General features: G+C 39.3%; 1 protein-coding gene across 4 annotated transcripts in view; it reads left to right on the top strand.

Moving 5' to 3' along the window:
* RNF144A (ring finger protein 144A) overlaps nucleotides 1-19,167 on the top strand; it is a 61,501-nt gene extending 42,334 nt beyond the window's left edge. For all 4 annotated transcript variants that reach the window (XM_027455203.3, XM_027455204.3, XM_038176769.2 and 1 more), the window contains 6 exons: nucleotides 7,331-7,435; nucleotides 7,636-7,696; nucleotides 8,689-8,896; nucleotides 10,583-10,730; nucleotides 11,957-12,046; nucleotides 14,556-19,167. In XM_027455203.3, coding sequence (XP_027311004.1) covers nucleotides 7,331-7,435; nucleotides 7,636-7,696; nucleotides 8,689-8,896; nucleotides 10,583-10,730; nucleotides 11,957-12,046; nucleotides 14,556-14,687 — 744 coding nt within the window. In that variant the 3' untranslated portion in view covers nucleotides 14,688-19,167. The remainder of the gene's footprint in view (nucleotides 1-7,330; nucleotides 7,436-7,635; nucleotides 7,697-8,688; nucleotides 8,897-10,582; nucleotides 10,731-11,956; nucleotides 12,047-14,555) is intronic.
* The last annotated feature ends 5,977 nt before the right edge of the window (nucleotides 19,168-25,144 follow it).

The raw sequence follows: 25,144 nt of genomic DNA on the forward strand, positions 1-25,144 counted from the left end.
ACCCACCTCTGGCCCTGGCCAAAGTCCTTTTCTCAGTGCATGTTTTCTTACTTGCTGCATAGAAGGACAATATTGGGCACTAGGTATTTCCCTGTTGCAGAGCTCTGGAGGGCCTTGTAGTCTCCTGAGTGAATTTTTGTGTGCCTGTGTAGTGTGATTTTTGCCGCAGAAGAAAAACAAAGGATATAAAGAATAGCCCCGTGTAAGAATACTGTTATTGCTTTCAGATAGTAGATTTGAAGTATCAAGATAAGTGACTGTTTTCTCATCTGATTTATTAAGGATGATGAGTCAGCTACAGGATTAATAAAAAATTGGGTTTTGATAGTCAGGATTTCTTTGAAAGTAAATTCTTGGCTCTTAGAAAATGTCTAGGGAAGTGGTAATGATCTACTGAAGTTCAAAGTAGAATCTCAAACATCAGACATCTGTCTAGTGTACATCTGTCTCAGATCTAGATGGTTTGTGAGGTTGTGTATAGATTGTGTTCTTGGATTTGGTCAGTAATAGCTGACAGTATATCTAATAAATAGGAAAAAAAAAGACTCCAACCATTGAGTGTATGCCTCAGATCTTTGTGATTTAGTGTGTGTAGATGTCTTTCAGTAAATCACTTATCAACCAAATGGGATTAAGGTGGTACTAAAAAGCCAGATTGTAGATTTGCAGTGGAGAATTGTGCACAGGGGAACAACAGTGCAAGAGTATTTTGAAGCTGAGCCTGTGATTAAATAGGAATAGAGCTGAGCAGGATTATAACTACTGCTTTACAGGAGGAACAAAAAAAAAAAAAGACTTCATAGTAGGTTGGGAAGAAGCTTAAAAGCTCTCCAAGAAACCTACCACTTTTTCTTCCCTCACATGTTTTCTTTTCTAAGTATACTACTGAAATTTGGTGAAGTGTTTTTCTCTTTCCATAAAACACTGATTGAAAGCACCAGATAACCATTCCTGTTCCTTTTAGAAGGATGTATACAAATACCAAGGAAAGTAGCATATAGCAGTAATAGATGGCTACAGGAATTCCTACTCTTCAGGAATATGAAAGCCTCAGGCTCAAAAACCCTAAGCTATCATCCTTTCTTCCTCTTCAGAGACTATCCCAGCTGTAGGCTGTTTATTTTAGAGGAGTTTTTCTTCTTGAAACCATTCAGTTTTGCTTTCTAGAAAGACTTTCCACTTAGACAGTTTTCTTTGGGGTAAAGCTCTCCTGTCCAGAGTGCACTTGCTGTTGAGATAAAGGGAATGGTACTGATACTCCAAGGGTATTGGCTGCCATCTGAGATATAGATACCCAAATTCTTCTTAATTTCTTTTTTTTTTTTTTGTAGCAAGAGATACTCATTCACTCATATGCATGCTACCCCTTCCTGTCCCCAGTAGAGGTTATTTGCACATTGCATCTCTATTTACTAGTTTTTAGCTTTGGACTAAACTAGTATTGCATCACATTACCCCTGAAGACTTGCTCTGTGTCTGCCAGTATAAATACCTGTTCACCAGACAGACTGCAGAATTAGCTTAGTGGAATTAGCACAGAGCAGTGAAATAACCTTGGTATTGTGCTGTCTTCCAACAAGAAAAGAGACAGCCTTCTCTGTATTCATTTATCATCAACGTAAAGAAGAAATCCTGGAATGCAGAACATAAAAACATTTTTAAATACTTACAAAAGTAGTTGTTGCAGTGTATTTTCTCACATTTCTTATGCATTGTTATACGTTCATCATGTGGATTTTTAATTTTGGTTTAGTAGATTTTGAGCACAAAAACATTTGTAGCTACAAAACAGGGCTTTTCACTCAGTATTCTTTCACATTTCCTTCTTTCCTAGAATGTTAGACAAAAAGGAATGATCACATTCATCTAGCCTGATGTCATTTGTAATGTAAACCATAAAATACCAGCCAGCGTTTCCTGTCTCTTCCTGTGGTTGAATGCAAGTTTACATAAATATATAAATATGTGTGCATATATGTACATATATTTAGAGAAGTTCATCTAATCCTGTTTTAGAGATGATAAACAATTTGCTGAACTCTTAGTAATTTTAGTAATTACTAACTCTACATGTTAATAATCATCTTACTTGGAAACATTTTCTTATTCAGAATAAACTTTCTTCCCCGTATTATTTTCCATTTCCCGTACTTGCATTGAAATTTAGGACAACTAATCTTAGAATCAGAATTTCTGCTTTAAAAAATAGTAACCTCCAGTGTTAGAGAAAGCATGTCAGCCCTTACTTGTGTCTCTGAAGTGGGATTGCAAAACTAGTGATTGTCAGCCCAAGATGAAGGATTATTTTCCTGGCTAATATCTGTGAAAAATAGTAAGTGCTTTTATCCAACTTTAATATTAAACTTTTACCAAGTGTTTTGCAAGATTTTTTTAAGGACATAGTGTACACTAGGTTTCTTTCCTTTTATTTTATTTTATTATTTTATTTTATTTTTATTTCCCTTCAATTTTATCAGTAGATCTTGATTTTTGTTGTTGTTGTTTTTGTTTCTTTTAAATGTGTTACCAATATCAGCATACAGCATTTTTTGTGAAGTGCATGTTTCATTTTGGGATGGGCTGTCTTAGTGCCAGCACTAAAATACATTTAAAGCTTTAAGAAATAAATCAAATGATATGGTGATAATATATTTGGCTCTGCAGTCCTGTCATGCTTTTTGGCCTTTCCAAATCCATTGACTTATTTATAAAATTTCCCATATGACTTGGCACTTGCATCTGCAGCATTAGCATAGTCAGAAATATGCATTTTGAGAAAATCCACCTAGCAGCTGTTAAGAAAATAATACAGGATAATCTTTTTGCCTGCCTAACTCTCAAATAAAAAATGACATCTCGAAAAGACATTTTTTGTTTCCTACGATATTAGCAATAACATGTTCTTGACAGCAAACTTGTTACAACTTATCCAAAAAAAAATATACTCTTCTATTTCAAAAAAATGAAATTGTTCACCAAAAATATCTTCAATTCTTTCTAATTTCATGCATTCTGTATTGCAAACCAAGGCCTTCTCAGTGAACGTGTTTTTTCTGCCGAAGTAGATGGTGCACAAATGGTGCCCCATGTGGAAAAAAATGGAAGTAAGATTCCTTATAATGAATTATGGTGTCTTGAGTTTGGTTTTTCGGGTGTCAAAAAAAAAATAAGTTAAAGCATCTTCATCAGAAATAGACACAACTGTTTAGCAATTCTTCTAAAAGAAAGTCGAGACATTTTAATTCTTTACGTTGAGATTTTGTTATCTTCTGCACAGGTTTGTTAGAGTTAAATACAGCAGAGTAAGATCATTTGTTGAGGTTTGGAAGTTAGGCAAAAAGTAATGGTTTTGATTCTTGTAGGGTGCTTTGATCTTTTAGCATTAGACAAAAAGACGTTCAGCTCTAAAGCAACAGCACATCAATTATGATTGTTTCTTTCTGAGCAGTGCAGTCCTTGATGTACAAAGGTTGTAAGGACAATTCATTGTGCACAGCTTTAAATATCAGGCTATATTGACAACTTTAGAAGGGAAGTTGTTCAATTAACCATTTATTGCTGAGGCAAATAAAAATAAGGAACACAAAAGGAGTGTGCAAGCATAGCGAAAAATACAGGTGTAATGCTGAGGGGAGCTAACCAGGCTGCTTTTGACTGATCTTGAACTGTTTGGCAGCAACTGGGGCATGAGACAGGTCTTGATGTGCAATATGTCGTGCAATGGCTTGCTTTCTTTTGCCTGAGGGATGTTGCAAAAACTATATGGTAATGTAATGGTAATATTTTCATGATAGTTTATTACTGTATTATAGCACGGTTTCCCAGGGCTCCATTTTAGGGCGAATTCTCTTAGAACCATAGAATCATTTAGGTTGGAAAAGAGCTCTAAGATCATTTGGTCCAGCCTTTTAACCTAGCACTGCCACACAAAGTTGCACCATTAAACCTAAGCACTACATCTACACATTTTTGAAGACCTCAAAAGATAGGTAGACTCAACTACTTCCCTGGGCAGCCTGTTGCAGTACTTGACAACCCCTTTCAGTGAATAATTTTTTTCCTAAACGTCCCCTGGTGCAATTTAAGGCTATTTCCTCTTGTGTTGTCTCCCAAGCACTTGAGGCTTGGGAGAAGAGACTCATCCCCACCTTGCTACAACCTCCTTTAAGGTAATTCTAGAGTGAGAAAACATCCTCAGTGTTTCCATAAACGACTTGAGTGTAGGACTAGAAGGTGTTTTGAGTAAGTTTGCAGATGATACTAAATTGAGAGGAGCTGTTGACTCCATCAAGGATGGAGAGGCCTTGCAGAGAGATCAAGACAAATTAGGGAGCTGGGCAATCAGCAACAATTTGAAGTATAACGGGAGCAAGTGCTGGATTCTGCACCTGGGAAGGGGCAACCCTGGCTGTAAGTACAGAATGGGGGATGAGAGGCTGGAGATCACCCCCACAGAAAGGGATTTGGGGGTTTTGTTTGACAGCAAGTTGAACATGAGTCAACAGTGTGCCGTGGCAGCCAGGAGAGCCTGCTGTACCCTGGTGTACATCAGGCACAGCATTGCTAGCGTGTCCATTAAAGAAAGGCTAAAGATGTGTATTAGGTTTATAAGAGTCAATGTGCAAAATGAAGATATCTTGCTCTCTTTTTCCTACTTCACCCACTGCATTTCTAATTTGAGCTCTTGTTTTCTATTAGGATATCTTCCCCTAATATGGGACCACTAAAAGCAGGGTAGAAAATGAACAACAGTTTGTCACCTTTTTATGTAAAATATTTGTCTTTTAAAAAATTTTGCATTGTGTAACTGGGCACCTAATCTTACTGTGGTGTTTTGCTTGCATACTGGAACATCTTGTGTCTACTCTCAAGCCATGGGTAGCCTTCAAACTCCCTTGCAAGCATCCTGGATTACTGCTTTTCAACACACACACAAAAATCTCTGTAGTGGGGAAGGCTAGAGTGGACAGAATACTTAATCCTCTACCTAATTTACAATGTTGTTTCATGGCCTCAAGACAGCATCTGTATTCCCAGAAAGCATAGCATCAGAAGTGCACTTCAGCTGGGTTTATTTTAAGCATACAAGGGCCAGTGCCACGTCAGTGGAAAGGGAAGGTATTGAGCACTGCTTGTGGCAGGGATGAACTGTATCATTCCTTGGAAGACTTGAGGAAAAAGAAACAAATCGAATGGGCTTTGGCAATGCTCCCAAACAGGCCGAGGAAGAGAATTAACCACATTAATGATTAATGATAGCAAAGCTCATTCAGCTTGAAAAGTACTTTCTATAAGTGCTAAGTGCTGGCATTAAAAATGTATGCACTTTCACTTTAATCTACACTTGGCTTGAAAATGGAGGGGAAAGGGAAGAGCCAGCAGTGTCATTATGGCAGTGCTAATAACCTTGCTACAGCTGAAATCACAGCCTGCCAAGGCACGCAACCTCCGGCCTAGTTCTTACAGAGCTCAGCCGGCTGTCGTTGCTGCTACTCGTCCTCTTGAGCCGCTCCACCACCCACCCTGCGGGGCTCTAAGGGACAGGTTGGAAACCTTCTGCAAGATAAGCATCTGCTAAATGAACTGTTATCTTCGTTAAATTCTTGCTGATAAAGATGTATCCCATAATCCATCACATAGGGATTTCTTTATGCATACAAAACATTTAAAGGTACTGATTATCCAGTCTATTTTTCTTTTCCAAGAAATAGTCTTGTCATCTCTCATGAGAGGGAGATGCTGGGAAGGGGAATCTGACAGAAATGATTTGGAGGCTATCAAGGCAGTGGCAGGTTGTCACCAGCAAAGCTGTGTACCACAGCAGCAGAAATTATGCAGGTAGAAAGTGAAGTTTTTGCTGCAATCAAGCTGTAAGAAGTAACATCCAAAATAAAGCATCAAGGTACATTACAGGTTCTCTGAAAGAAGCAGAAAAGATGTAGTGAGAGGCAGAAGTGAAGATAAAGAGAATGAGTGAGCAGAGTGAAAGTCTGGACCGTGGCAACTGCAAGCCACCTGCAAGGGTTAGGCTGGAAGTGTGCTTGTTTGCAGGCCTGGTTGGTGGCATGGTTGGAGAAAGAGGTGACTGTGCTCTGGACTCTCATGAGGCACACTGGACTCAGTGAGGATGAAGCAGTCCTTTGACTTCCCAGGCTGATAGCAGGCTGCTGGCTGCATTTCTTTTAAAAGAGTAGTCTGGAGACGCTATTTGAAGTCCCCGTTCTTCCTGCTTGCTGCAAATGTGCAATTCCTCTCGCCTCCCACCCATCTGTATGCTGAGCTTGTTTTGTTTCTTCATTTTGCTTTGCTGTTGGTCTATCTTCAGTGCATATCCCACAAATCTGGTAACAGGGAGTTGGGGATCTGCTTTCTGTATTTGTCCGTAGTTTGCCATTGCCAACTGAGCTCGTGAGGTCATCAACATAGGGCAGCCCACCTGATGGGAGCAGACCCTCATTTGCTCTTTCTGTGTAATGTCAGGCTGGTCGAAGCTGTGGGGCATCTGCAGAGGAAAGCGTTTCTCTCTGTACATCTTTCCCCTTTCCTCCCCAGCAGACACCTGCGTGGTAACTCTCAACTTGATGTGGGAAGTATGGAGGTGGAGAGGGGTGGTGTTAAATCTTCAGGACTATTTTTCTAAAATATCCACTTGCCCTCTCTCTTGTCAACGTTCATGCTGTGTGCCACTGTGTCAAGATGCCACGTTTTCACTTATTAGGTGAAATACCATGGTTGCTAGGAGAGAGAAGTATTAGTATTACCAATAGTTATTATTCAGTCCCCATGGAAACTGTAGTTCTTCTGGGAGTCCTAATTCTCACATCCCTGCTTCCTATGGAAAAGATACATCTTTAACCATGAAGTTTGGATAGTTATTTTCTAGAAATAGAAAGCAAGATACACTCCATTTTGCTCTCTGTATGCTTGACAGATGTCTGTCTCTGGGTAGTTTCTGCTTACTAAGCTGTGTTGTGGTTTCCAGTCACATATGAAGATTTTCAGAATGTGGTTTTTCCTTTTTTTTTTTTTCCTTTTTTTTCTTAGATCCCTCTTTTATTTGTCCTTCTCACCATTATTGCTATTTTTCTTTTATATACTGCATATTTTAAATTGAGAAAGTGTTATTTGATGAGGAAGTGAACTTGTTATTTTCTATTTGAGAGTATAACCACAGCACAGTCTGTGTGCACAGACCATGGTAGTAAAAGGGGCACAGCAGTATGTTTTGCAAAGAAGTTTGAATTCCTCAGATTTCCAGAGGAAAAGTGTTAAAACATTGAGTGGTTTATTCTTGATGGAATAGTTAAGTCAGTCTTTGGCTCTCCTACAGTGCCTAAAACAGTATGTGGAACTTCTGATCAAAGAAGGTCTAGAAACAGCAATCAGCTGCCCTGATGCCGCTTGCCCAAAGCGAGGTCATCTGCAAGAAAATGAGGTATGTTTTTACTTTAAATTGTTCATTTTTTATTTTCCTTTCCATAACGTTTAAACGTGTCTTGCTCTGTATGTTACAAATGTCATTGTTGCCAGCATGCCTTTTTAATAGTTCTATAAAGGTCAAACATTTTGTCTCCATTTGCTGAAAATACCCTTGCTGTTCTTAATTGGAAATTTGTTTTTTCCTTTCTTCAACAGATTGAGTGTATGGTTGCCTCAGAAATAATGCAGAGGTATAAGAAGCTACAGTTTGAAAGAGGTGATGTATGTAACGCTATCCACTACAAGGCTGTGGGAATGGTATCACTCTTCAGTGATCCCAGAATCAGAATCTGGTTCTGTACAAGTTCATGCAGTAGTATTGTGCATTAATTGGTCATCAGAAAACATAAATAAATAAATAGTTTTTGCTTTTGTTGGCACGATACCTGTTGCAACATTCTGGGAATAAACTAAGGAAAGAAAATTACTATGTATTATATTGCTCTATAACTAAGGGAGGGAGTGACTTCTATTTAGGGCATTACTGTCTGCGTTGAGTCTCAGTACTGTAGGGGCTGGCAAGGTAAAGTGGCCTTTTTTATTGAGCCACCAATATCTCTCGTGCTAGAATCTAGTGCAGAATTATTAGGCAGTTGTGTATGCAACAATAGCATGAACCTTATTTTTTATGAGCATGTAAGCTGACTGGGTGCCTCGGGTTATATGAAACTGCATGGAGTTCTGTAAAGAAGGCACAGTATGTGTGGCCATAGAGAACTTAGAGTAAGGCTTTTGCTGAAGGAAGGACCTAGCCAAGAGACCACTAAAGTCAGTGGTAGGTTTCTCTTGACTTTGGTGGACTTTGAAATATGAATTGACATACCAATAAGCGGTCTCCAAGAGAGGGATGAAACTGGGTAACAGTTTAACACTGTTGGTAATCATGTGGTTGCAGTAGTGCAGAGAACACCTTGAAATACTGGGCAAGGCACTGCAAAAAAATGCCATGTCTCATTCTCAGAACAACATTCTTTAGCTCAGTGAATGGAAGTGAATAATGAATCCAGATGCTATAAAGTCACTTTACTTTGGTTCCTGTTTGCAAAGCAGGCTAGGTTTATGTCTAAGTGGGTAGCATAAATTAAAAGGGTTCCTTTGGAAATGTGCATCTTCAAATGCCCTGCCAGTCAACCTCAGCTAGAATACATTGTTATGGAAGGTTGGTCTTGTAACTGTCTTTGAGTGCTGTTCTTTTATATCCCTTTACAGAAGTGCTTTTGGATCCATGTCGGACTTGGTGTCCATCCTCTACTTGCCAGGCAGTTTGCCAGCTCCAGGAATCAAGCCCACAGGACCCCCAGCTGGTCCAGTGCAAAGCCTGCGACATTGAGTTCTGCTCTGCTTGCAAATCTAATTGGCATCCAGGTCAAGGCTGTCAGGAGAACATGCCAATCTCTTTTCTTCCAGGAGAAACAAGGTAGAGTATTTCAATACATCAGGTATTTAGAAACAAAACACTGAATATTTGAACAAACATGAATATGAATAGTAAAGAAGCACTTTCCAGACACTTTGTTTTTAAGCAGTTTTCTTCACTTAATCATTCTCCTTCCTTTAATGCTGTATTCCAAAAATGGATAGCCCTCAGCAGCCTCACCCCCTTGTCACCATTCCCAGCAAAGCACAAAATAGCTGCTCTATCAGCAGTCCTTTTGCCCTAGTGGGAAAAATTTGATATCTACCCAGCTCATGATCTTCACAGTTCTCATTGTTGCTGCTGTTCTGAACAGTAATGAGTGTTGGTAGCATCATGACAGACAGTGATTTTTAGGATACCCTGTCGATCATCTGAATTGGTGTACATCAGAACAGTGATCTTAAGTTCTTTTTAAGGCCACAATGAAAGAACTGTGAGCCATTTCCACCAGCATACTGCAGAAAGGCCATTGTGCAGATTTTCCACCTAATGTGTGGTCTTCATCAAAGATTGTATAGCAGTTCAAAGTATCATTAAAGCCCTGGTCAACCTTGGACTTAGCAGTTCATTTCAACTTTTGCTGTAACAGATGACTAGCTAGGATGCTATAAGTTCCCACTTAAATATTTTAATTTTTGTGTGTGCTTGATCGGAACTGAATCTAACTGAACTACATTGAAAGATAGAAGACTTGATCTATTTTCGTTAGTGGTTCTTTGCTTTTAGTTCATGCTTCGGTTTTTACTTTGAGGGTTTTTCCTAGTATTCTGGAGCAAAATGTTCCAGTAGCTGTTTGTGCTGCATGCATTTGGAGTTTCATCTATGGTTTATGTATTCAAAGCATTTTTCTGTGATATGTTTTCCCCTAGTGTGACTAACAAGAGTATGTCCTTTTATCCAGCCAACATGGTAATCAGTGGAGGGTCAGTCCTGTTTTTCAGCAAATTGTCGATACCCTACCAGTCACTCTTGTATCTCCCGCTGGCAGTGGCTGCAGGAAGCAGCACATTTTAGTTGTTGCCATACATAAAGGCTCTGCAGGTTAGAAAGACACTGAAGGGAAATAAATATTTTTCCACTGTTTCCTCTGTGTTTTTTCCACTATTTGAAGGGACATCCTACAGTTTTGCATAGTGCTACAAGACAACAAGAGGTGGTGCTGACCCTAACTCATGAACTGTGATTCATTAGGGCAGTTTTAAAGATGAAGAGATAAGCTTTGAAACAACATGATGTCTCAAAAACTTCATGTTTCTTTCTCAAGACAGCAGAGACATGAGATACCAAGTTTTTTTGAAACACCTTTTAGTACTTAAAGAGGGGTTATAAAAACTATGGAGAGTGACTTTGTATATGGGCAGGTAGTGATAGGACAAGGGGTGGTGTTTTTAAACTAAAAGAGGTTAGATTTAGATTAAATGTTAGGAGGAAATTCTTTACCCAGAGGGTGGTGATGTCCCACCCCTGGAGGTGTTCAAAGCCAGGCTGGATGGGGCTTTGATCAACCTCATCTAGTGGAAGGTGTCCCTGCCCGTGCATGGCAGGGTTATCATTAAGGTCACTTCCAACTGAAACCATTCTATGATACGAATGAAAAAGTAGGCATATTGTCAGCGCAGTCCTTAGAAGTTCTTCTCTAAACTGACATGGCTGCACATCCTGTGAGTTCTCCACTCTCTCCCACAGTTCAGTTTTTAAAATGGAAGAAGACGATGCTCCAATCAAGCGCTGTCCAAAGTGTAAAGTTTACATTGAACGAGATGAAGGCTGTGCCCAAATGATGTGTAAGAACTGCAAGCATGCCTTTTGCTGGTACTGTCTGGAATCTCTCGATGTGAGTAAATGCAGTACACTGGGTTTCAGAAGTTTAGAATTTTGTGGTTTTGCTATCCAACTGTCTCATCAATTAATCCTAGGATTTGTATATTCCATTTTATTTGGCCTGTGTGATCTTAGCATTTTTACCTACATGAGCCAGAAAATAATTGTTATAAAGCAAAATTTTTTGAAAACGTTTTGTTTTCAGTTTTTACATAGCATCTATCACGATATTTTATTTTATTTTGCTTTTTTTTTTTTTTTTTTTTTTTTTTTTAAATAATACCTACTAAGTACTGACTTTTCAGTGTTTCCCTTCTTGAAGGAGTTACAGGATGAGTATCAATGTTCTTAGTTCCATGGAAATTTGAGACAAAAACTAGATTTGGTGCATCACCATGCAAGGGGCTAACAGTCAGATTTTTTACTACTCGTTTCTACGGGACAAGAAATAGATCTTACGTATCAAAAAGAATGCAATGTTTTCCTAACACCAGAAATTTGTCAGTGTATAAGCCACAATTGTCATGTGTTTATAATTTTTTAAATCTGCCAGTTATTGTGCTCGAGAATCAGAGTATATACAATATATAACATCTGTTTCCATGTCATCCGTTTTATTTTGTAGCATTGTTAACAATAACAAAGGAAATGTTTTAGGTTCCCCAAAGCTGCTCAGAGTATTCAACTCCTGTGGTTGTCCCATTTGAATGCTTTACAATCCTAAACAATGCTTAACAATCCTAAAGTTACAATCTTCTCACGTGCTCAGCTAAAAGGTAGTGTTCCCTTGGTACATGGCCTGCTATGTTGGCTGTTTTTTTTTTTTTTTTCTGGAGGATGGCAGGACAGATTGGGGAATGATTTCTCAAAAATCTATATTAACCATACTTATATTTTTCAACTAATAAAACGAACCAAGTTTGGAAAGCCTGTGATAGAAATATTATCCTTTGCTCTTTCTATTTGTGTCTGTAGTATATGCTGTGGGCAGTTTATCTTCTTGGACCCTCTTGCTCACCTCCGTGCTACCATTTAAATATTCACGTTCAGAGCCTTTGAGAGAAGAGATTCCTTACAGACATATAACACTTCCTAAACAAACCTGTTTGTGAAGACACTTAACTGTAAACAAAGCACTTGGGAAGGTTGGATCTGGCCATATCCACTTTACCAATGTTTTGTTCTCCTGGTTGTTTTTACTTCTCTTTATTGTCTACCTTTCCATTTAATATTTTGTAGGATGACTTTCTCCTCATACATTATGACAAAGGACCTTGTCGAAATAAGCTGGGACACTCCAGGGCGTCTGTTATCTGGCACAGAACACAGGTAAAGCTCAGATCTCTAAAAGCTCTGTGTGAGTTGACAGAGAAACAATACTGTGATAATGCCTTCCTTTGCCTTACTCATTTTAACAATGAGTAAAGTTTTGTGCTGAATGGTAGCTAATGTCTATAGCAGGTTTAAAGAGGACCGTAGCTTGGACAAAAAGTTTTGGAGTGAGAAGACTCACTCATGTGGGTCTGGACAAACAGGTAAAATGAAATGAAATTAGAAGGATCGTAGCCCTGTCTCTCTACATACACCCCTGGATGCCTCTGCTGTGGGCTGGGTGTTGCTTGGCTTAGGCAATAGTGTGGTAGAAAGTGTATGGGTACGTAAGCTTTCTTTGTAATATGAATTACAAAGTACCTGTAATATGAAGGGATTCATCTGATTTTGGAATCAGTTCTTGGCCACAGTAGTTGATACAAATATGTTTGAAAGACAGAATGCATGATATTCTGGTCATTGTTGAGAAAGAAAGTGATAATTCTCTTCCAACAAGGGTGTAATTCTGCTAAACCTACTAAAGCCAATTCAACATTACATTCATTTTCCTAAGTTAAATTTTTGAGTACTTATGCAAGGCAAGTTGAGATTAGCCTTTGGTTTGTTGTTTGTGGATTAAAAACATATGTACAATATTATTTTATATAATAGATACGTATTATTTATATTTGTTTGGGCCAGAAGGAGTGGCTTGATGCTGCACAGAGCTGCAGCTTCTTTAGAAACAACTAAACCAAGTGGAAAATGAGTAACACTCAGCAAATAACCTACTGTTAAAGCAAACAAACAACAAGAAAACCACAAAACAAACAAACAAAAAAGTAAAGTGAAACCTAGTTAAGTCTTTAGTGCCGTTTTGAAGTTGAAATTGAAGGTGTAAATAGGCATTTTATAAATGTTAGCAGTTGCCAGTCCAGCCCACTGAATTGGTATATAAGAGCGTACTGTCTCCAGAAAGTAGCATGAGGACAGTTACAGCTCTCAGTTTGTAAAGGAGATGAGAATTCAGCTTCATTTTATGTCTATAGCAAATGAATGCAGAGATTAGTAAGTGGAAGTTGCATCAGATTGTCAGCACCTCCAAAAGAAGAATGAGTAATGCATGCCACTGAAGCTGGAAAAGAAATTGTTCTTGGCAAGAGATAAAATTGTTAGGGCAAGGAAGTTTGACCTCTTTATCCCTAGACAGAGAAAAGCTAAAAGCAAAAATTTGGCGTAACTGAGGCAGTCTAAATGCAAGAGCTCCCCTCTTCGCTGTGACTGCTGTCCCACAGCGCCATCTCCTGCAGCCAGCGCTTCATGTCAGGTCCTCGCTCCAAAAATCCTCGCCTAGTGGAATTGCAAAAGAAGAAATACGTGGTAATCATAAAGAGAAATGGTCCGTGGCGGACAAAAGTACTCGTAAATCATTCCTTCTATTCCAAGGCAAATTACACATTTGCCAGCTAGTTGAAGCGGTATATCTAGCACTGGCTAGAAGAATTCTTAATGAGTGCTGTGCTCTAATTTCATTTTGCCTTCTGTTGTGAGGTTTTGCTGGCAGATTAGCATTCCACTCCTGCATCCATTATTAAAAATTATTCACAGACACTCTTATGTGAATAAATCTAAGTGATTTTTTCAAATAATTTGCAGACATATTATTATGAAATTACTATTACAGCTGTCTATGGCAAACGGGAAAACTTCTTCAGGCAATGACACTCAACTTGAATTTTTGTGAACAATTTTCCAAAGTAAACCCTGTAGAAACTAACAGTTTGGCACATTATCAGGATGGGTAGATCTGAGGTCCTCTGCCCCTCCTGGGAGGAAGGTGATCAATAAATGTAGGTGAAAAAACAAATGCTTTTAGATAGAGTTAGTCATATCCCCTTAAACAGCAGGATTAGCTCAAGGCTGAATGTAAAATAAAATAAATAAAATAAAATAAAAATGCTATATGCAAAGTTTTCCTTTAGTCCATAGGTTTTTTTAATCTCTGGCTGAGATTCCCAAGCTTCTGTTTTTGTTGGTGGGAAGAAGATTGTGGGAATCTTCGTGGGTTCTCTGTGAACAATGCCAGAACATGGGCAGCTGCTTTTTGGAGCTTTCTCCAGCAGAAAGGAAAGCACTTGAAGTGAGAGTCTGTCTTGTAGTCTTGATCCTGATATTTAATATTTAGGTTTGATCAAGAAAGAAGTACCTAGTAAACTGTTTTCATTAGTTGTTCCAGATACAACAAAACTCAAAATGGCAATAGCTATCTGCCTTATGTTTTATGATGGAACTGAGTTGTACAGCACGGTTCTGATTAGAGCAATGAAACAGGAACATCTCCACACCAATCTCACTCATGCTTGCTGATTTTGGCAGTTGACTGTAGCATGTGCACAGAGGGAAGTCCTGGCTCTGGTGAGGCCAGTGGCAGTTGCTGAGATCCTTTTGAAGGACACTGATGATGTGCTGATTTCAGCAGGATCTAGACAAGTGTTTTCTCTAACAGTTCTATTCCTTTCTCTTTCAGGTGGTAGGAATTTTTGCAGGATTTGGTCTTCTGCTTTTGGTGGCCTCCCCTTTCCTTCTACTTGCTACACCATTTGTTCTGTGCTGCAAGTGCAAATGTAATAAAGGAGATGATGACCCTCTACCTACCTAGACCGAGAGAAGACTGGACTCATCACAACAGACGTTTTGATTTTATTATTGCTGTTGATGTTTCCCTCTTGCACTTATGTTGCTGTAGCCTTACTTGCCCCGTTCTGCTTTTTGTTGACTCACAGTCTTGGTTCCAGGAACTGTTGCATAGATCAAATGATAATAGACAAGGAGGGTAATGGAAGGCAAGTTTGGTGCTTCAGGGAGACCATGGACCCAGATAGCTATCTGAAATGAAAAAGTGATACTGCTAAAAGTAATACAAAAGGTTTCTCTAGCCCTCTTGGTGGACTGGGAACTGTGCTGAATGACATCAGCAACACAAGCTAAAAATGCACACCAATCTAAACTTTCTGCATATTTGTTTGCTTCAAAATTCAGTGTCTTATTCCTGTATGTATTTTAAGTTGCCTGTCTTTTAAATCAGTTAGTCAGTTTTGTTTGACTTTACCATGTTTATTACTCATGTTTTTGTTAATGCCATCACACCATGTTTTTTAATGCATATTTTTCCAAGTATAACAAAGTCAATAAGGTGCATATAGGCCATCCTATGCCTTTCTTGAAGTTTAAGGAGGGACAGAGGGACAAAGTTGGTCCTGTTGCCTTCCAGGAATTTTTTGAAGTCTTACTAGAAATTTGATTGAAAGTACATTTTTAAAACAAATTGAAGAATCTGTTAGGTTAAGTGGTGACACAAACCTGCTATCTAATCAAGGTTCTTTTAAAAATGCATTGATGGTATTGATTACTGCTGGACCACTAGTTTCTCTGAATTGTTGTTTTTTGCTGTTGTTTAGGGTTCTGCTACACTTACAGGGCTACATAACTTCTAATCCAGGTATCTTAATCTTTTTATATATATATATATATAACCCTATTTAAACCAAATGTGTAAATAGCTGCGCTATTGAAATATTTTGGAAGTTCAGAATAGCTTGCTTATGTCTTTAGGGCACTTATTTAAAAATACAGGATTAATTTTACTATTTAGAAGATGCTTGGGTTATCAGTGATTCTTTCCTTCTAAGTATAAAAATACATCAAGATCATCATTGTAGTTAATAATAAAAAATGCCTGGAATATTTGTGGACATTGTACTTAACATTTAAACTACTTAGGCCATTTTCAGAGTTAATATATGGTGTATGCTGTTAATAACAATACTGTGATGAAACAAGTTTTCATTTGACAAGTAATCAGACTTGATATGATAGTTTTGCAGAATTCAGTGCTGTGTTTCTCCAGGGTAGTAAAGTGTGCTAGTCAACATACTGTTAATCATTGTAGTTTCTCTTTAGTAATATTTTGTTGGAAGTCATTTTGCTCTGATTTTAAAGCTGGCAGAAATTTGACTAGTAACATCTCTCCACAAAATACGAAGCACCTGAATCAATGTGTATGTCTGTGTTTAATACCGGAGGAAAACCTTCTGAATGGCATGTAGACGGAAGTTTGACTGCATTTTTATCACCATTTATTTCTGTGCGTTATCAAGGTACTGAGGTTGATGAATACATTGAAGCCAGGATAACTTTGCACTGAAAATGCATTAAGACCTTTAAATGCAACTGTTTCTGGCTGCTGTTACAGGCTGGGAATTTGTTTTCATATCTTAAGCATAAGGAAATTACTACTTTTTTTTCATTATCTTTTATTTTACACTGTCCATCTGTTAAATAAAAAGACTGTAGGGTGTAATTCTGAAACAGGCCACTGTCTTTTTATGAAACTACACTTGAATTTCTTCTCCCTTTCTTCCAAGTTTAATGGTATCCAAATTTGAAGTATATCTAAGCACAGATCGTAGCTGCAGGAGCTGGACATCACCTGCAATGCACTTATTTGGCTCGATTTTAATGAGTTCAGCCATTATATTGTGAAGGAAAAAGGATAGCATGTTATCAGCAAGTCTGAACTCCTTGGGATGTGTTCAGATTGTTTATGGCAGTGGTTCAAATCTTTACTTGTAACATCTACTTTTTGTTATCATAGTATTTTGAGTATGTCTTCGTTATTAAAAATCGCATAGCTGTTCCAAAATATCTGTAGGAAAGTCTTGGTAATGCATTTGGTTATTGGTTGCAAAGTATTGTGTAAGCGTGGGCTGCCCTGAGTCCCAGCTTCCATCCGTTGCAAAAGCAATGAAACAAATGCCTTTCTGTGAAGGACAGCTTCCTGCAAGTAAGCTAGTGTGACAGGGTGGGAAAACTTGAGTTACAGTCTTTCATCCTTGGTCCTGTAATTCTGTTTAAATGCAGAAAAAGAAAGGGGCAAAGGGACATAAGATTTCCTAGGTTGTTAATGTTCTCTAGTTGGGAGCAGGAAGGAATTTCCTTGTATGTGGCAGTGGCTCTAATGACCAGGTTTACTGGGATGATAGCTGAGGTGCAGCAGGCTGCTAGCAGTACCTGGAGTGTCCTGTTTTGAGGTTTGTTTTCTACTGTGCCTTTCTTAGAGACAGCCTCTCTGTGGCAATATAGCAAGGCTGAAGATTTCCACGGTATTGTGTGGCCAGTTGATAATCAATGTCAGAAATAATGCATTTCCAGATTTTAAAAAGGGAAAGACAAAAATGTGGACATTTAAAGTTGTATACAATTGATGCTTGCAGTTAACATAATGTGTAATCAGAAAACTGTATTTCTGTTAGCATCTCTCTGTCTCTGATCTCAACATACTTGAATTGCTGGAGATTTTTATGATCTATCTTTTGATTCATCATATCCTGTCTGTTGGGATAGACTATATGCCTACATATATTTACCAAATACCTAGACTTTTCAGGTATGCTAAATATCATTCCGTCTGTGTTCTCGGGGATTTTTTTTTTTTATTGTTTTGTTTCCAAAGTAGCATACTTCTGTCAGTGATGCATTGAGTTTGGGGTGTTTTTATGTTACAGCTTTTGTTGACAGTGTGACATTTAATACCCTGAAGTTGAATTGTAAATACATTATTATAAACTCTGACATTTAAACCCCCTGACATGGAGAAGTGAATGTTTGTTTGCTTTTCAGCTGAAACTGTTACAACAGCTTTGTCTTTTTAGATTTACACCTGAAAAATAAGATTTACTGCATGATTTTTGTTGCATTTTTATAGCTATATGCTATTGTTTAGTTTGTTTGCATTGTCTTAAATGCTGTTTTTAATGTAGTTTGTGACAGTACATCATTTGCACGTTCCGTTGGGGTGAAATAGCGTCTTGTCTAGTGAGCATGGGACTGGGTGTGGGGTCCAGACTCCAGAAACTTTTAATCTCCCAGACTTGCCATTAGTTGAGCTGAAGTCAGTTCAGAAGAGGGATCAGCAGCACAGCCCTCACTGACTTCAATAGCAGTAGCATTGGGTCTTCCCTACGTGACATTGGGCAGGTCATTTATCTCTTTTTCTCTCGGTGTAGTCATCCTTTAAATGGATGGACCAATGTTCACCTACCTCACAGGAGGGTTGTGAGGACTAATTCATTGGTTTTGAGACCCTTCAAGATTCTCTGATGAAAGACTATATTTAAATGCTTACAGCAGCTTTATGTTAATATTTCAATTTTATTCACCTTGGCTTTCATTCTAAAACCTCCTACTACTGACCTTAGCATGCCAAGAATTTGGGATGCTTTTCCTCCACATACCAAGCAGCGTGATCTTTCCTCAAATACTCTGGCTTATGAATTAGACAAAATCCCAAATAAGTACTGAATGGTATAGCTCTCAACTTACAATTGATGTCCTGACATGCAGGAAACACAATCAAAACTAGAGAAAAGCTCCTTTGTTTATGGAAAAAACAAAAATATTCATAAATCAGAAAAAGATGAAGAGCTTTCAATTTAACATTGTTATGGACAGGAAAATAGAAATGAAGTTTTATGAATTTCATCTGTAGTCCTTTTACTGTAGAGGGATAAATATATTTAATACAGGCAGTTTTCATCCCAGTAAGGTGCAGCATGCATAAAGCTTTGTGCAGGTTTATTTTGGACATTTCACATATAATCTGCAGTCCTGAAGGAAACAGGTAGAATATGGTGGTTGTTGATGATAGTAATATTAAGAACATCAAAAAAAGCCTGCATCAGTGCTTAATTGCTAATGCACTTATACTAAGTAAGGCATGCTGTTTGTGTTTAGAGCCCTGTGGTCTTCATTATTGCTTTGATTTGTGTATCTCTCTTATAAGAATTCCAGGAACATTAGGTACAGGTACGTGGTACAAAACTGAACCTTTCTTGATCATTTTATCATGGATGTATTTTAAACACACATAGGGTAAGCATGAAGGAGTCATGCATATGTATAAATAATGTATTCGACCAGTGTAAAAATAGTTCTGTTGATGTATTGAAATGTAAGTACATTTTGTGCCACTAACACTGTGATGTATAAAAGAGCTGTTGAATGCCTTTTAATGTTGTGTTTTGTACTTTGAATCATATTGAAGAGTTTAATTTGTAATTTGAATAGATATTTTAAATGAATGTGTCTCCTGTGATTCTTCATAGTGACTTTTCACTGATGTCCCCTAAAGAAAAGTGTTTTTATTATGGTAGGACTGTTTATGCTTATCTGCCTCTCCTTCCTTCAGAGCAAGCACAGCCTGGGAGACCTCCTACCTCACCTCTGGGAAAACTGAGGTTTCTGACACATAGTTGCACACATTAGCCAAGAGAATGAATCTGGATATCTCTCGAGCTAACTTAACCAACAGCCAGGTCTTTCTTTGGTCCAGCTCCTGTTGCAGGGAGTTGGTATAGGCTATACCTGAGTGGATTTCATAGAATCACAAAATAGTTCGGGTTGGAAGGGACCTTAAAGGTCATCTAATTCCAACTCCCCTGCCATGGGCAGGGACTAGGCCACTAGACCAGGTTGTTCAAAGCCCCAACCAGCTTGGCCTTCAAAACTTACAGGGATGGGGAATCCACAGCTTCTCTGGGCAACCCGTGGCAGTGCCTTACCACCCTCAGAGTAAAGAGTTTCTTCCTTATACCTAATCTAAATCTACCCTCTTTTATACCCTCTTTAAGTTTAAAGCCATTACTCCTTGTCCTATCACTACACTCCCTGACAAAGTGTCCCTCCACAGCTTTCCTGTAGACCCCCTTTAGGTACTGGAAAGCCTCTATAAGGTGCTAGAAGCACCTTAGGTTTCCCTGGAGCCTTCTGTTCTCCAGGCTGAGCAATCCCAACTCCCTCAGCCTGTCTTCATAAGAGAGGTGCTGTATCCCCTTAATCATCTTTGTGGCCCTCCTCTGGAGTCATTCTAATAAGTCAACATCCTTCTTGTGCTGGGGGCCCCAGAGCTGAAGGCAGTATTCCAGGTGGAGTCTCACGAGGGGAAGAATCACCTACCTCCCTTGACCTGTTGGCCATGCTGCTTTTGACACAGCCCTGAATATGGTTGGCTTTCTGGATTGCAGGTGCACATTGACTGCTCATATTGAGCTTCTCATCAACCAGCATCCCCAGGGCCTTCTCATCAGGGCTGCTCTCAATCCATTCTCTGTCCAGCCTGTATTTGTGCTTAGGATTCTGGCCCAGATGTTCTGGACCAAACCACCTTGCACTTGGCCTTGTAGAACTTTAAGAGGTTCACACAGGCCCACCTCTCAAGCCCATCCACGTCCCTCTGGATGCCATCCCTTCCCTTTAGCATGTTGATCACACAGCTTGGTGTCACTGGCAAACTTGCTGAGGGTGTGCTCGATCCCACTGTCCACGTCATTGACAAAGATGTTAAGAAGTGCTTGTCCCAGTACTGACCCCTGAGGATCACCACTTGTTACTGTTCTCCACTTGGGCTTGGAGCTATTGATGCAAGTCTTTGAATGCAACCATCCAGGCAATCCCTTACCCACCAAGTCGTCCATCCATCAGATCCATGAACAACAGAGCGTACTTAACCCTGTAACAGTGGGAATTTGTCCTTGTGTTCTTGGTTCCATTGTCAGGCACTTCATGTTCTGCCTGAACTGCAGTTTAGGATGGAGTCATTACTTTGGTCCCCCTAGTTTCTTTCTCACTTGCTAAGAAACACCTTGTCCCATTTTTTATTTTTTATATTTTTATTTTGTATTTTATTTTTTTTAAGTTACAATTTCTTACAAAATAATAATAATGGTGTGCATAGCTACTATACATGTGTGCCCTGATAATTTAAGGAAAACCAAGGGCACTTAATAGCTGCTACTCACTTACTCCGTTCTTCCCTTTTTATTGAGTGTAATGATTTTTCAGTTGAGATATTTTGTTCAATTAACTGGGCAGAAAGCAGTCTGTAGATGCCAGGGCTTTTTGATCTATTCTAGGAGCACGTATTATTAACAAAGCAGGCTTTCTACTTTCTTCCTCTGTTCCCACAGCCTTGCTTCCAATTAGAGTTTGTTTTGCTTTGCAATTTTCTTGTAGAGGGGAGAGTTAGTTTTCAGTCACTTGCAATTTTCTTTCAATTTGGTAATGTTCAGCCTCTCGGGCATTTCCTCAGTCTCTCTGCAAGGTTCAGCTTACCTTGCCATATCAGGATTTTCTGACCCATGCCTTCAGCTATGTGAATGGGTTTCTGTACAAAAGGTCCATAATCAGAGAAACAAGCACTGTAGAAACTGTATGTGGTGTTAGAGATGTCAGGGCCTCAGCTGTCTAAAATTAGAGCATTTAGATTGGATTTTTAAATGGCAAACTTCTAACCTCCACGTGTTTTAGTAAATAGAGTTTCCATGTTTGTGCTATCACCCTGAAGCCAGCTGGCTTGCGGTAACCCACATCCATAGTAAGAATCTCTGTTAGGAATGGCTTCAGCCCCACAGAAACTCCTGAGCAGTACCTGGGCTTGGGTAGGAGAGTTTCGGTCAAAATCATACCAATAGCTGCCTTCTAGGAACTGAATGATTTAGACAATTGAATGCCACAGCACTAAAACTTGTCACGGTTAAAATGGTACATGTAGAGATGTAACTGTAGGAATTGCACATAAAATTCATGTGGTTAAAACTGAGTGAAGCACCTTTCACTCTTAGAGAGCCTTACTGCAAGTGCTCATTTCAGGTATCTGGGCAGAATTTACTCTTACAAATTAGAACCAGGTCATTGTGCTCCCATATGGCATTCCCAGATGAATGTGTGCGTGATGGCTGTAATTCAGATATGGCATATATACAAAATGTTTAGATGGTAGAAATCATACAGACCAAGTCACACATGCAAACAACAGAAATGCACTAGAGAGACTGAATAGACGGTGAATAGATGGCGGATGTCTTTTTTTTTTTTTTTTTTTTTTTTAAGGGAAAATTGAAATGATTGCTATAGTCAGTACATGAACGCTAAATTTAAACCTCATTCCCGAAGAAGTGAGCCTCTGGGAGTAAACTTTAGATGTCCTAACTCGGTGCTGTTTTCTAAATTCTGAATGTAAATATGTGTGTCTAGACAATGTGTGGTACTTTATTTTTATGCACAGCATGTTCTTAAATGTCAAATGTGTCTTCTAGTTAGTGTAGCATATCTACGTCTCCAGGAAGGAGAAATTCTCCTGCATAAATTTGTAAAACAAGAAATCTGTTCCTGGAGCAATGCAGGTTACCCATATTAAATAGACTGATAAAGGCTCTGGGATATTTTTGGCACTTTTAAGTGGAAGAAAGTGTATTAGAAACAGAATTTAATCATTTCCTCCTTCAAAACACTGTCTTTTTCCCCTCGAGTAGTTGGAAAAATAAAAATAAATACCTACAAGTGGTACTCCATGCGTGATATGAATTGGATTCTCAAAGCACATTAAAACGGATTATTCTTCCTGTTACCTTTAGTGCATTTGCATTTTCATTTGAGGTGAGCAATGGGCACTTCTTCGTATTCTTATTCACCTTCCTGTGAGAGAGAGCATGTGCAAGAGGGAGCTGTGTTTATCTGGCAGGGTTTTCTCTGTCAGTGACTTGCTTCAATTGTCACAATGTGTTTTGTGTGACAGGATATGAGACTGATCTCAGCTGTGGACTAAAGGAAAAAAGTTGCACATCGTTAAAAGAGAGTGAACATAACACATTAATTTGGCAGATTATGGGGGACTGACCTACTCATAACAGACTAAATTAGAGTCAGTGGGCTCAGATGTTCCTGAAATCTGCACTGCTCTGTTTTATTCTTGAGAATGATTAAAAACAAGCACACATCTTATTTTTCATTTTCACTCTCTTGAGATGGTGTTTTGGGTTTGGTGGGTGGCAGAAATGCTGCCTCAAAAAGCCTTAGGTCTCATATTCTGTGGAATTACCTGCAGAAGAAATACATAAAGATTGTGCAAAATTTCATCTTAAAATTGGCATGCTAGAAAATGATGATGCAGCATTTATTTCCTCATATTCATGCCTCAGTAATAATTAGCGTACTCATTTCACTGGTGTATTGTGTAACTTCTGTTGTGGGAATGAGGGATACCTGATCTGGAATACGAATAGGCTTCTCTTTAGTACATTTTGAAAAGCACACCAAAAGAGTATTTCAAGCCCTCGCGCTGCTGCGAGCCAGCAGGGTGCAGTCTCTGAACACCATTGCAGGCAAGAAGGAATTGCAGTCTGAGAGTACTGCACAGAAATCCATATGAACAAGATTTTTATCTCACGACTTTAAAGTCTATGTTTCAAAACCTGCACAGAGTTAATTGTGATGATATCATGGCTAAAAATAACAATGTTGTGTTGGGCCTGCACACTCTGCTGGGGCTGCTCTAGTCTCTAGATATTAACATATGTTATTGCTCCTCTTCTCTGAGCGTATATAAACCTTCTCTGAAAGTTAAAAAGCCTAAGTATTTGAACTTTCAGGAAACAGATCTAAGCACAGGGAGGTTTCAATCCATAAATCTAAAATAAGAGGTGTAAACCAGAAGTTTCTTTCAAAATGCCATGTTCAGAGAGTAACAATTTGTCACACTGAGAAAACGAGGGGGGGGGGGGGGGAACACTAAAAATTAGTTGGTTCCAAACGTTATACATTGGCTAGTAACATTGCATCTTCTTTATATTTTATAATTGACGGATGTTGTAACTGAGCCAAATTATTCTCTTCTCCCTTCCTACCCACGCCTGCTGTCGTATCTGTGTTCCTCAATACAGATGTTCAGCAGAAACAATGCAACTGTCCAAACAATAACTCCAACCATCCGTTCAGCAGTCAACATGTTTGGCAAAGGAGACGAGCTACAATGGGTGTTTGCTGCAAGTCCTTCTGCCTTTAGCTTGCTTTATTTATAGATGGCCAAATGTTTGTGTGTCTTCTTCCCCACCTAACAAATATCTGAGTAAAATGAAGTGAAAAGTTAGTTTCTTGCATTTGTTGTGGCCTGGAGGTGTGCTTTGGGATCCTGCCAACACTATCACAAACCCTGACAGAGAATAGATGAATGTGGTGTCCTGGCTGCCATTATCTTCCTACTAAACTTACAGGTATTCCTGGGAAGTTCATGCCAGTTCTAGCCTGTTTGTGATCTGTTTGGAGCATGGTTTTCAGCTGTATCCATTTTTCCTTTGCAAGACCTCACAGATATCTTATGGAAAGCAGTTCAGTTGGAGGATTGGTGTAGCTTAGAGTGTTTAACCAGACTGATAGCATTTTGCTCCCACCATGTCATTGCATGGGGTTCAACAGATTTCCACAGCCTTCAGCACTGGTTGGGTGATCACAGGCTGAGGACCTTCTCAAACACTGGACAACTCCAGCCTTTTGGTGCTGCTTGCAGCTGTCACTGACTTCCTGGAAGCAGGGTGTGCTTTCTGGGTGCAGAGCAGCATTGTGTGTTGAAAAACAGCCCTTGGAAGATGCATGTCTACAGGGGCCGTCTCACTGCTTCCCACAGTAGGAAACAGAAAGCTAAGAGACCCTGAGCAGAGGAAGGGAGAGGCATTGGGAAAAGGCACCTTTCCATCTGTCACCTCTAGCTAATAGGTGACAGAAAGTTTGGTACTTAGCTTACCCTTACAAGCAGCTTTTGTCCTTTCCTGTATGATCTGAGCATGTGCAGCACTGCAGGCTCTGCTGGAAAACAATGGCATCTCTTGCATCTCTTTACAGCTAGGACTTGATGAGGGAAGCGGGGGTTGATGAGGGGGGGAGGTTGTTGCGACTGGGTTAAAATGTGAGAGGCAAGCCTCTGAGTCTGCTTCTCCTCTGGACTAAAACCAAACCTGTTAACCCAGACATTTCCTCTGCCAATCGTCTGTGGAAACAAAATGAATGCAAAAACCAAAAATGAATGCAAAAACCTTCAGTACCTTCAAGCAGTATCCTTGGTCCTTCTAGAGACAACCCAGGGCTCCCTTTAAACCCAAACAGCTCTTGGGTGCAACCATCTCCCTTTGCTAGCTGCTACCATTATGGCCTGAAAAACCTCCTCTGAGCCACAGGGCTTGGCCAGAGGCCCTGGCTGAGAGGCAAAGAAAATGGAGAAATTCCTGAGGT

The sequence above is a fragment of the Anas platyrhynchos genome, chromosome 3, assembly GCF_047663525.1.
Source record: "Anas platyrhynchos isolate ZD024472 breed Pekin duck chromosome 3, IASCAAS_PekinDuck_T2T, whole genome shotgun sequence".
NCBI classification, from domain to species: Eukaryota; Metazoa; Chordata; class Aves; order Anseriformes; family Anatidae; genus Anas; species Anas platyrhynchos.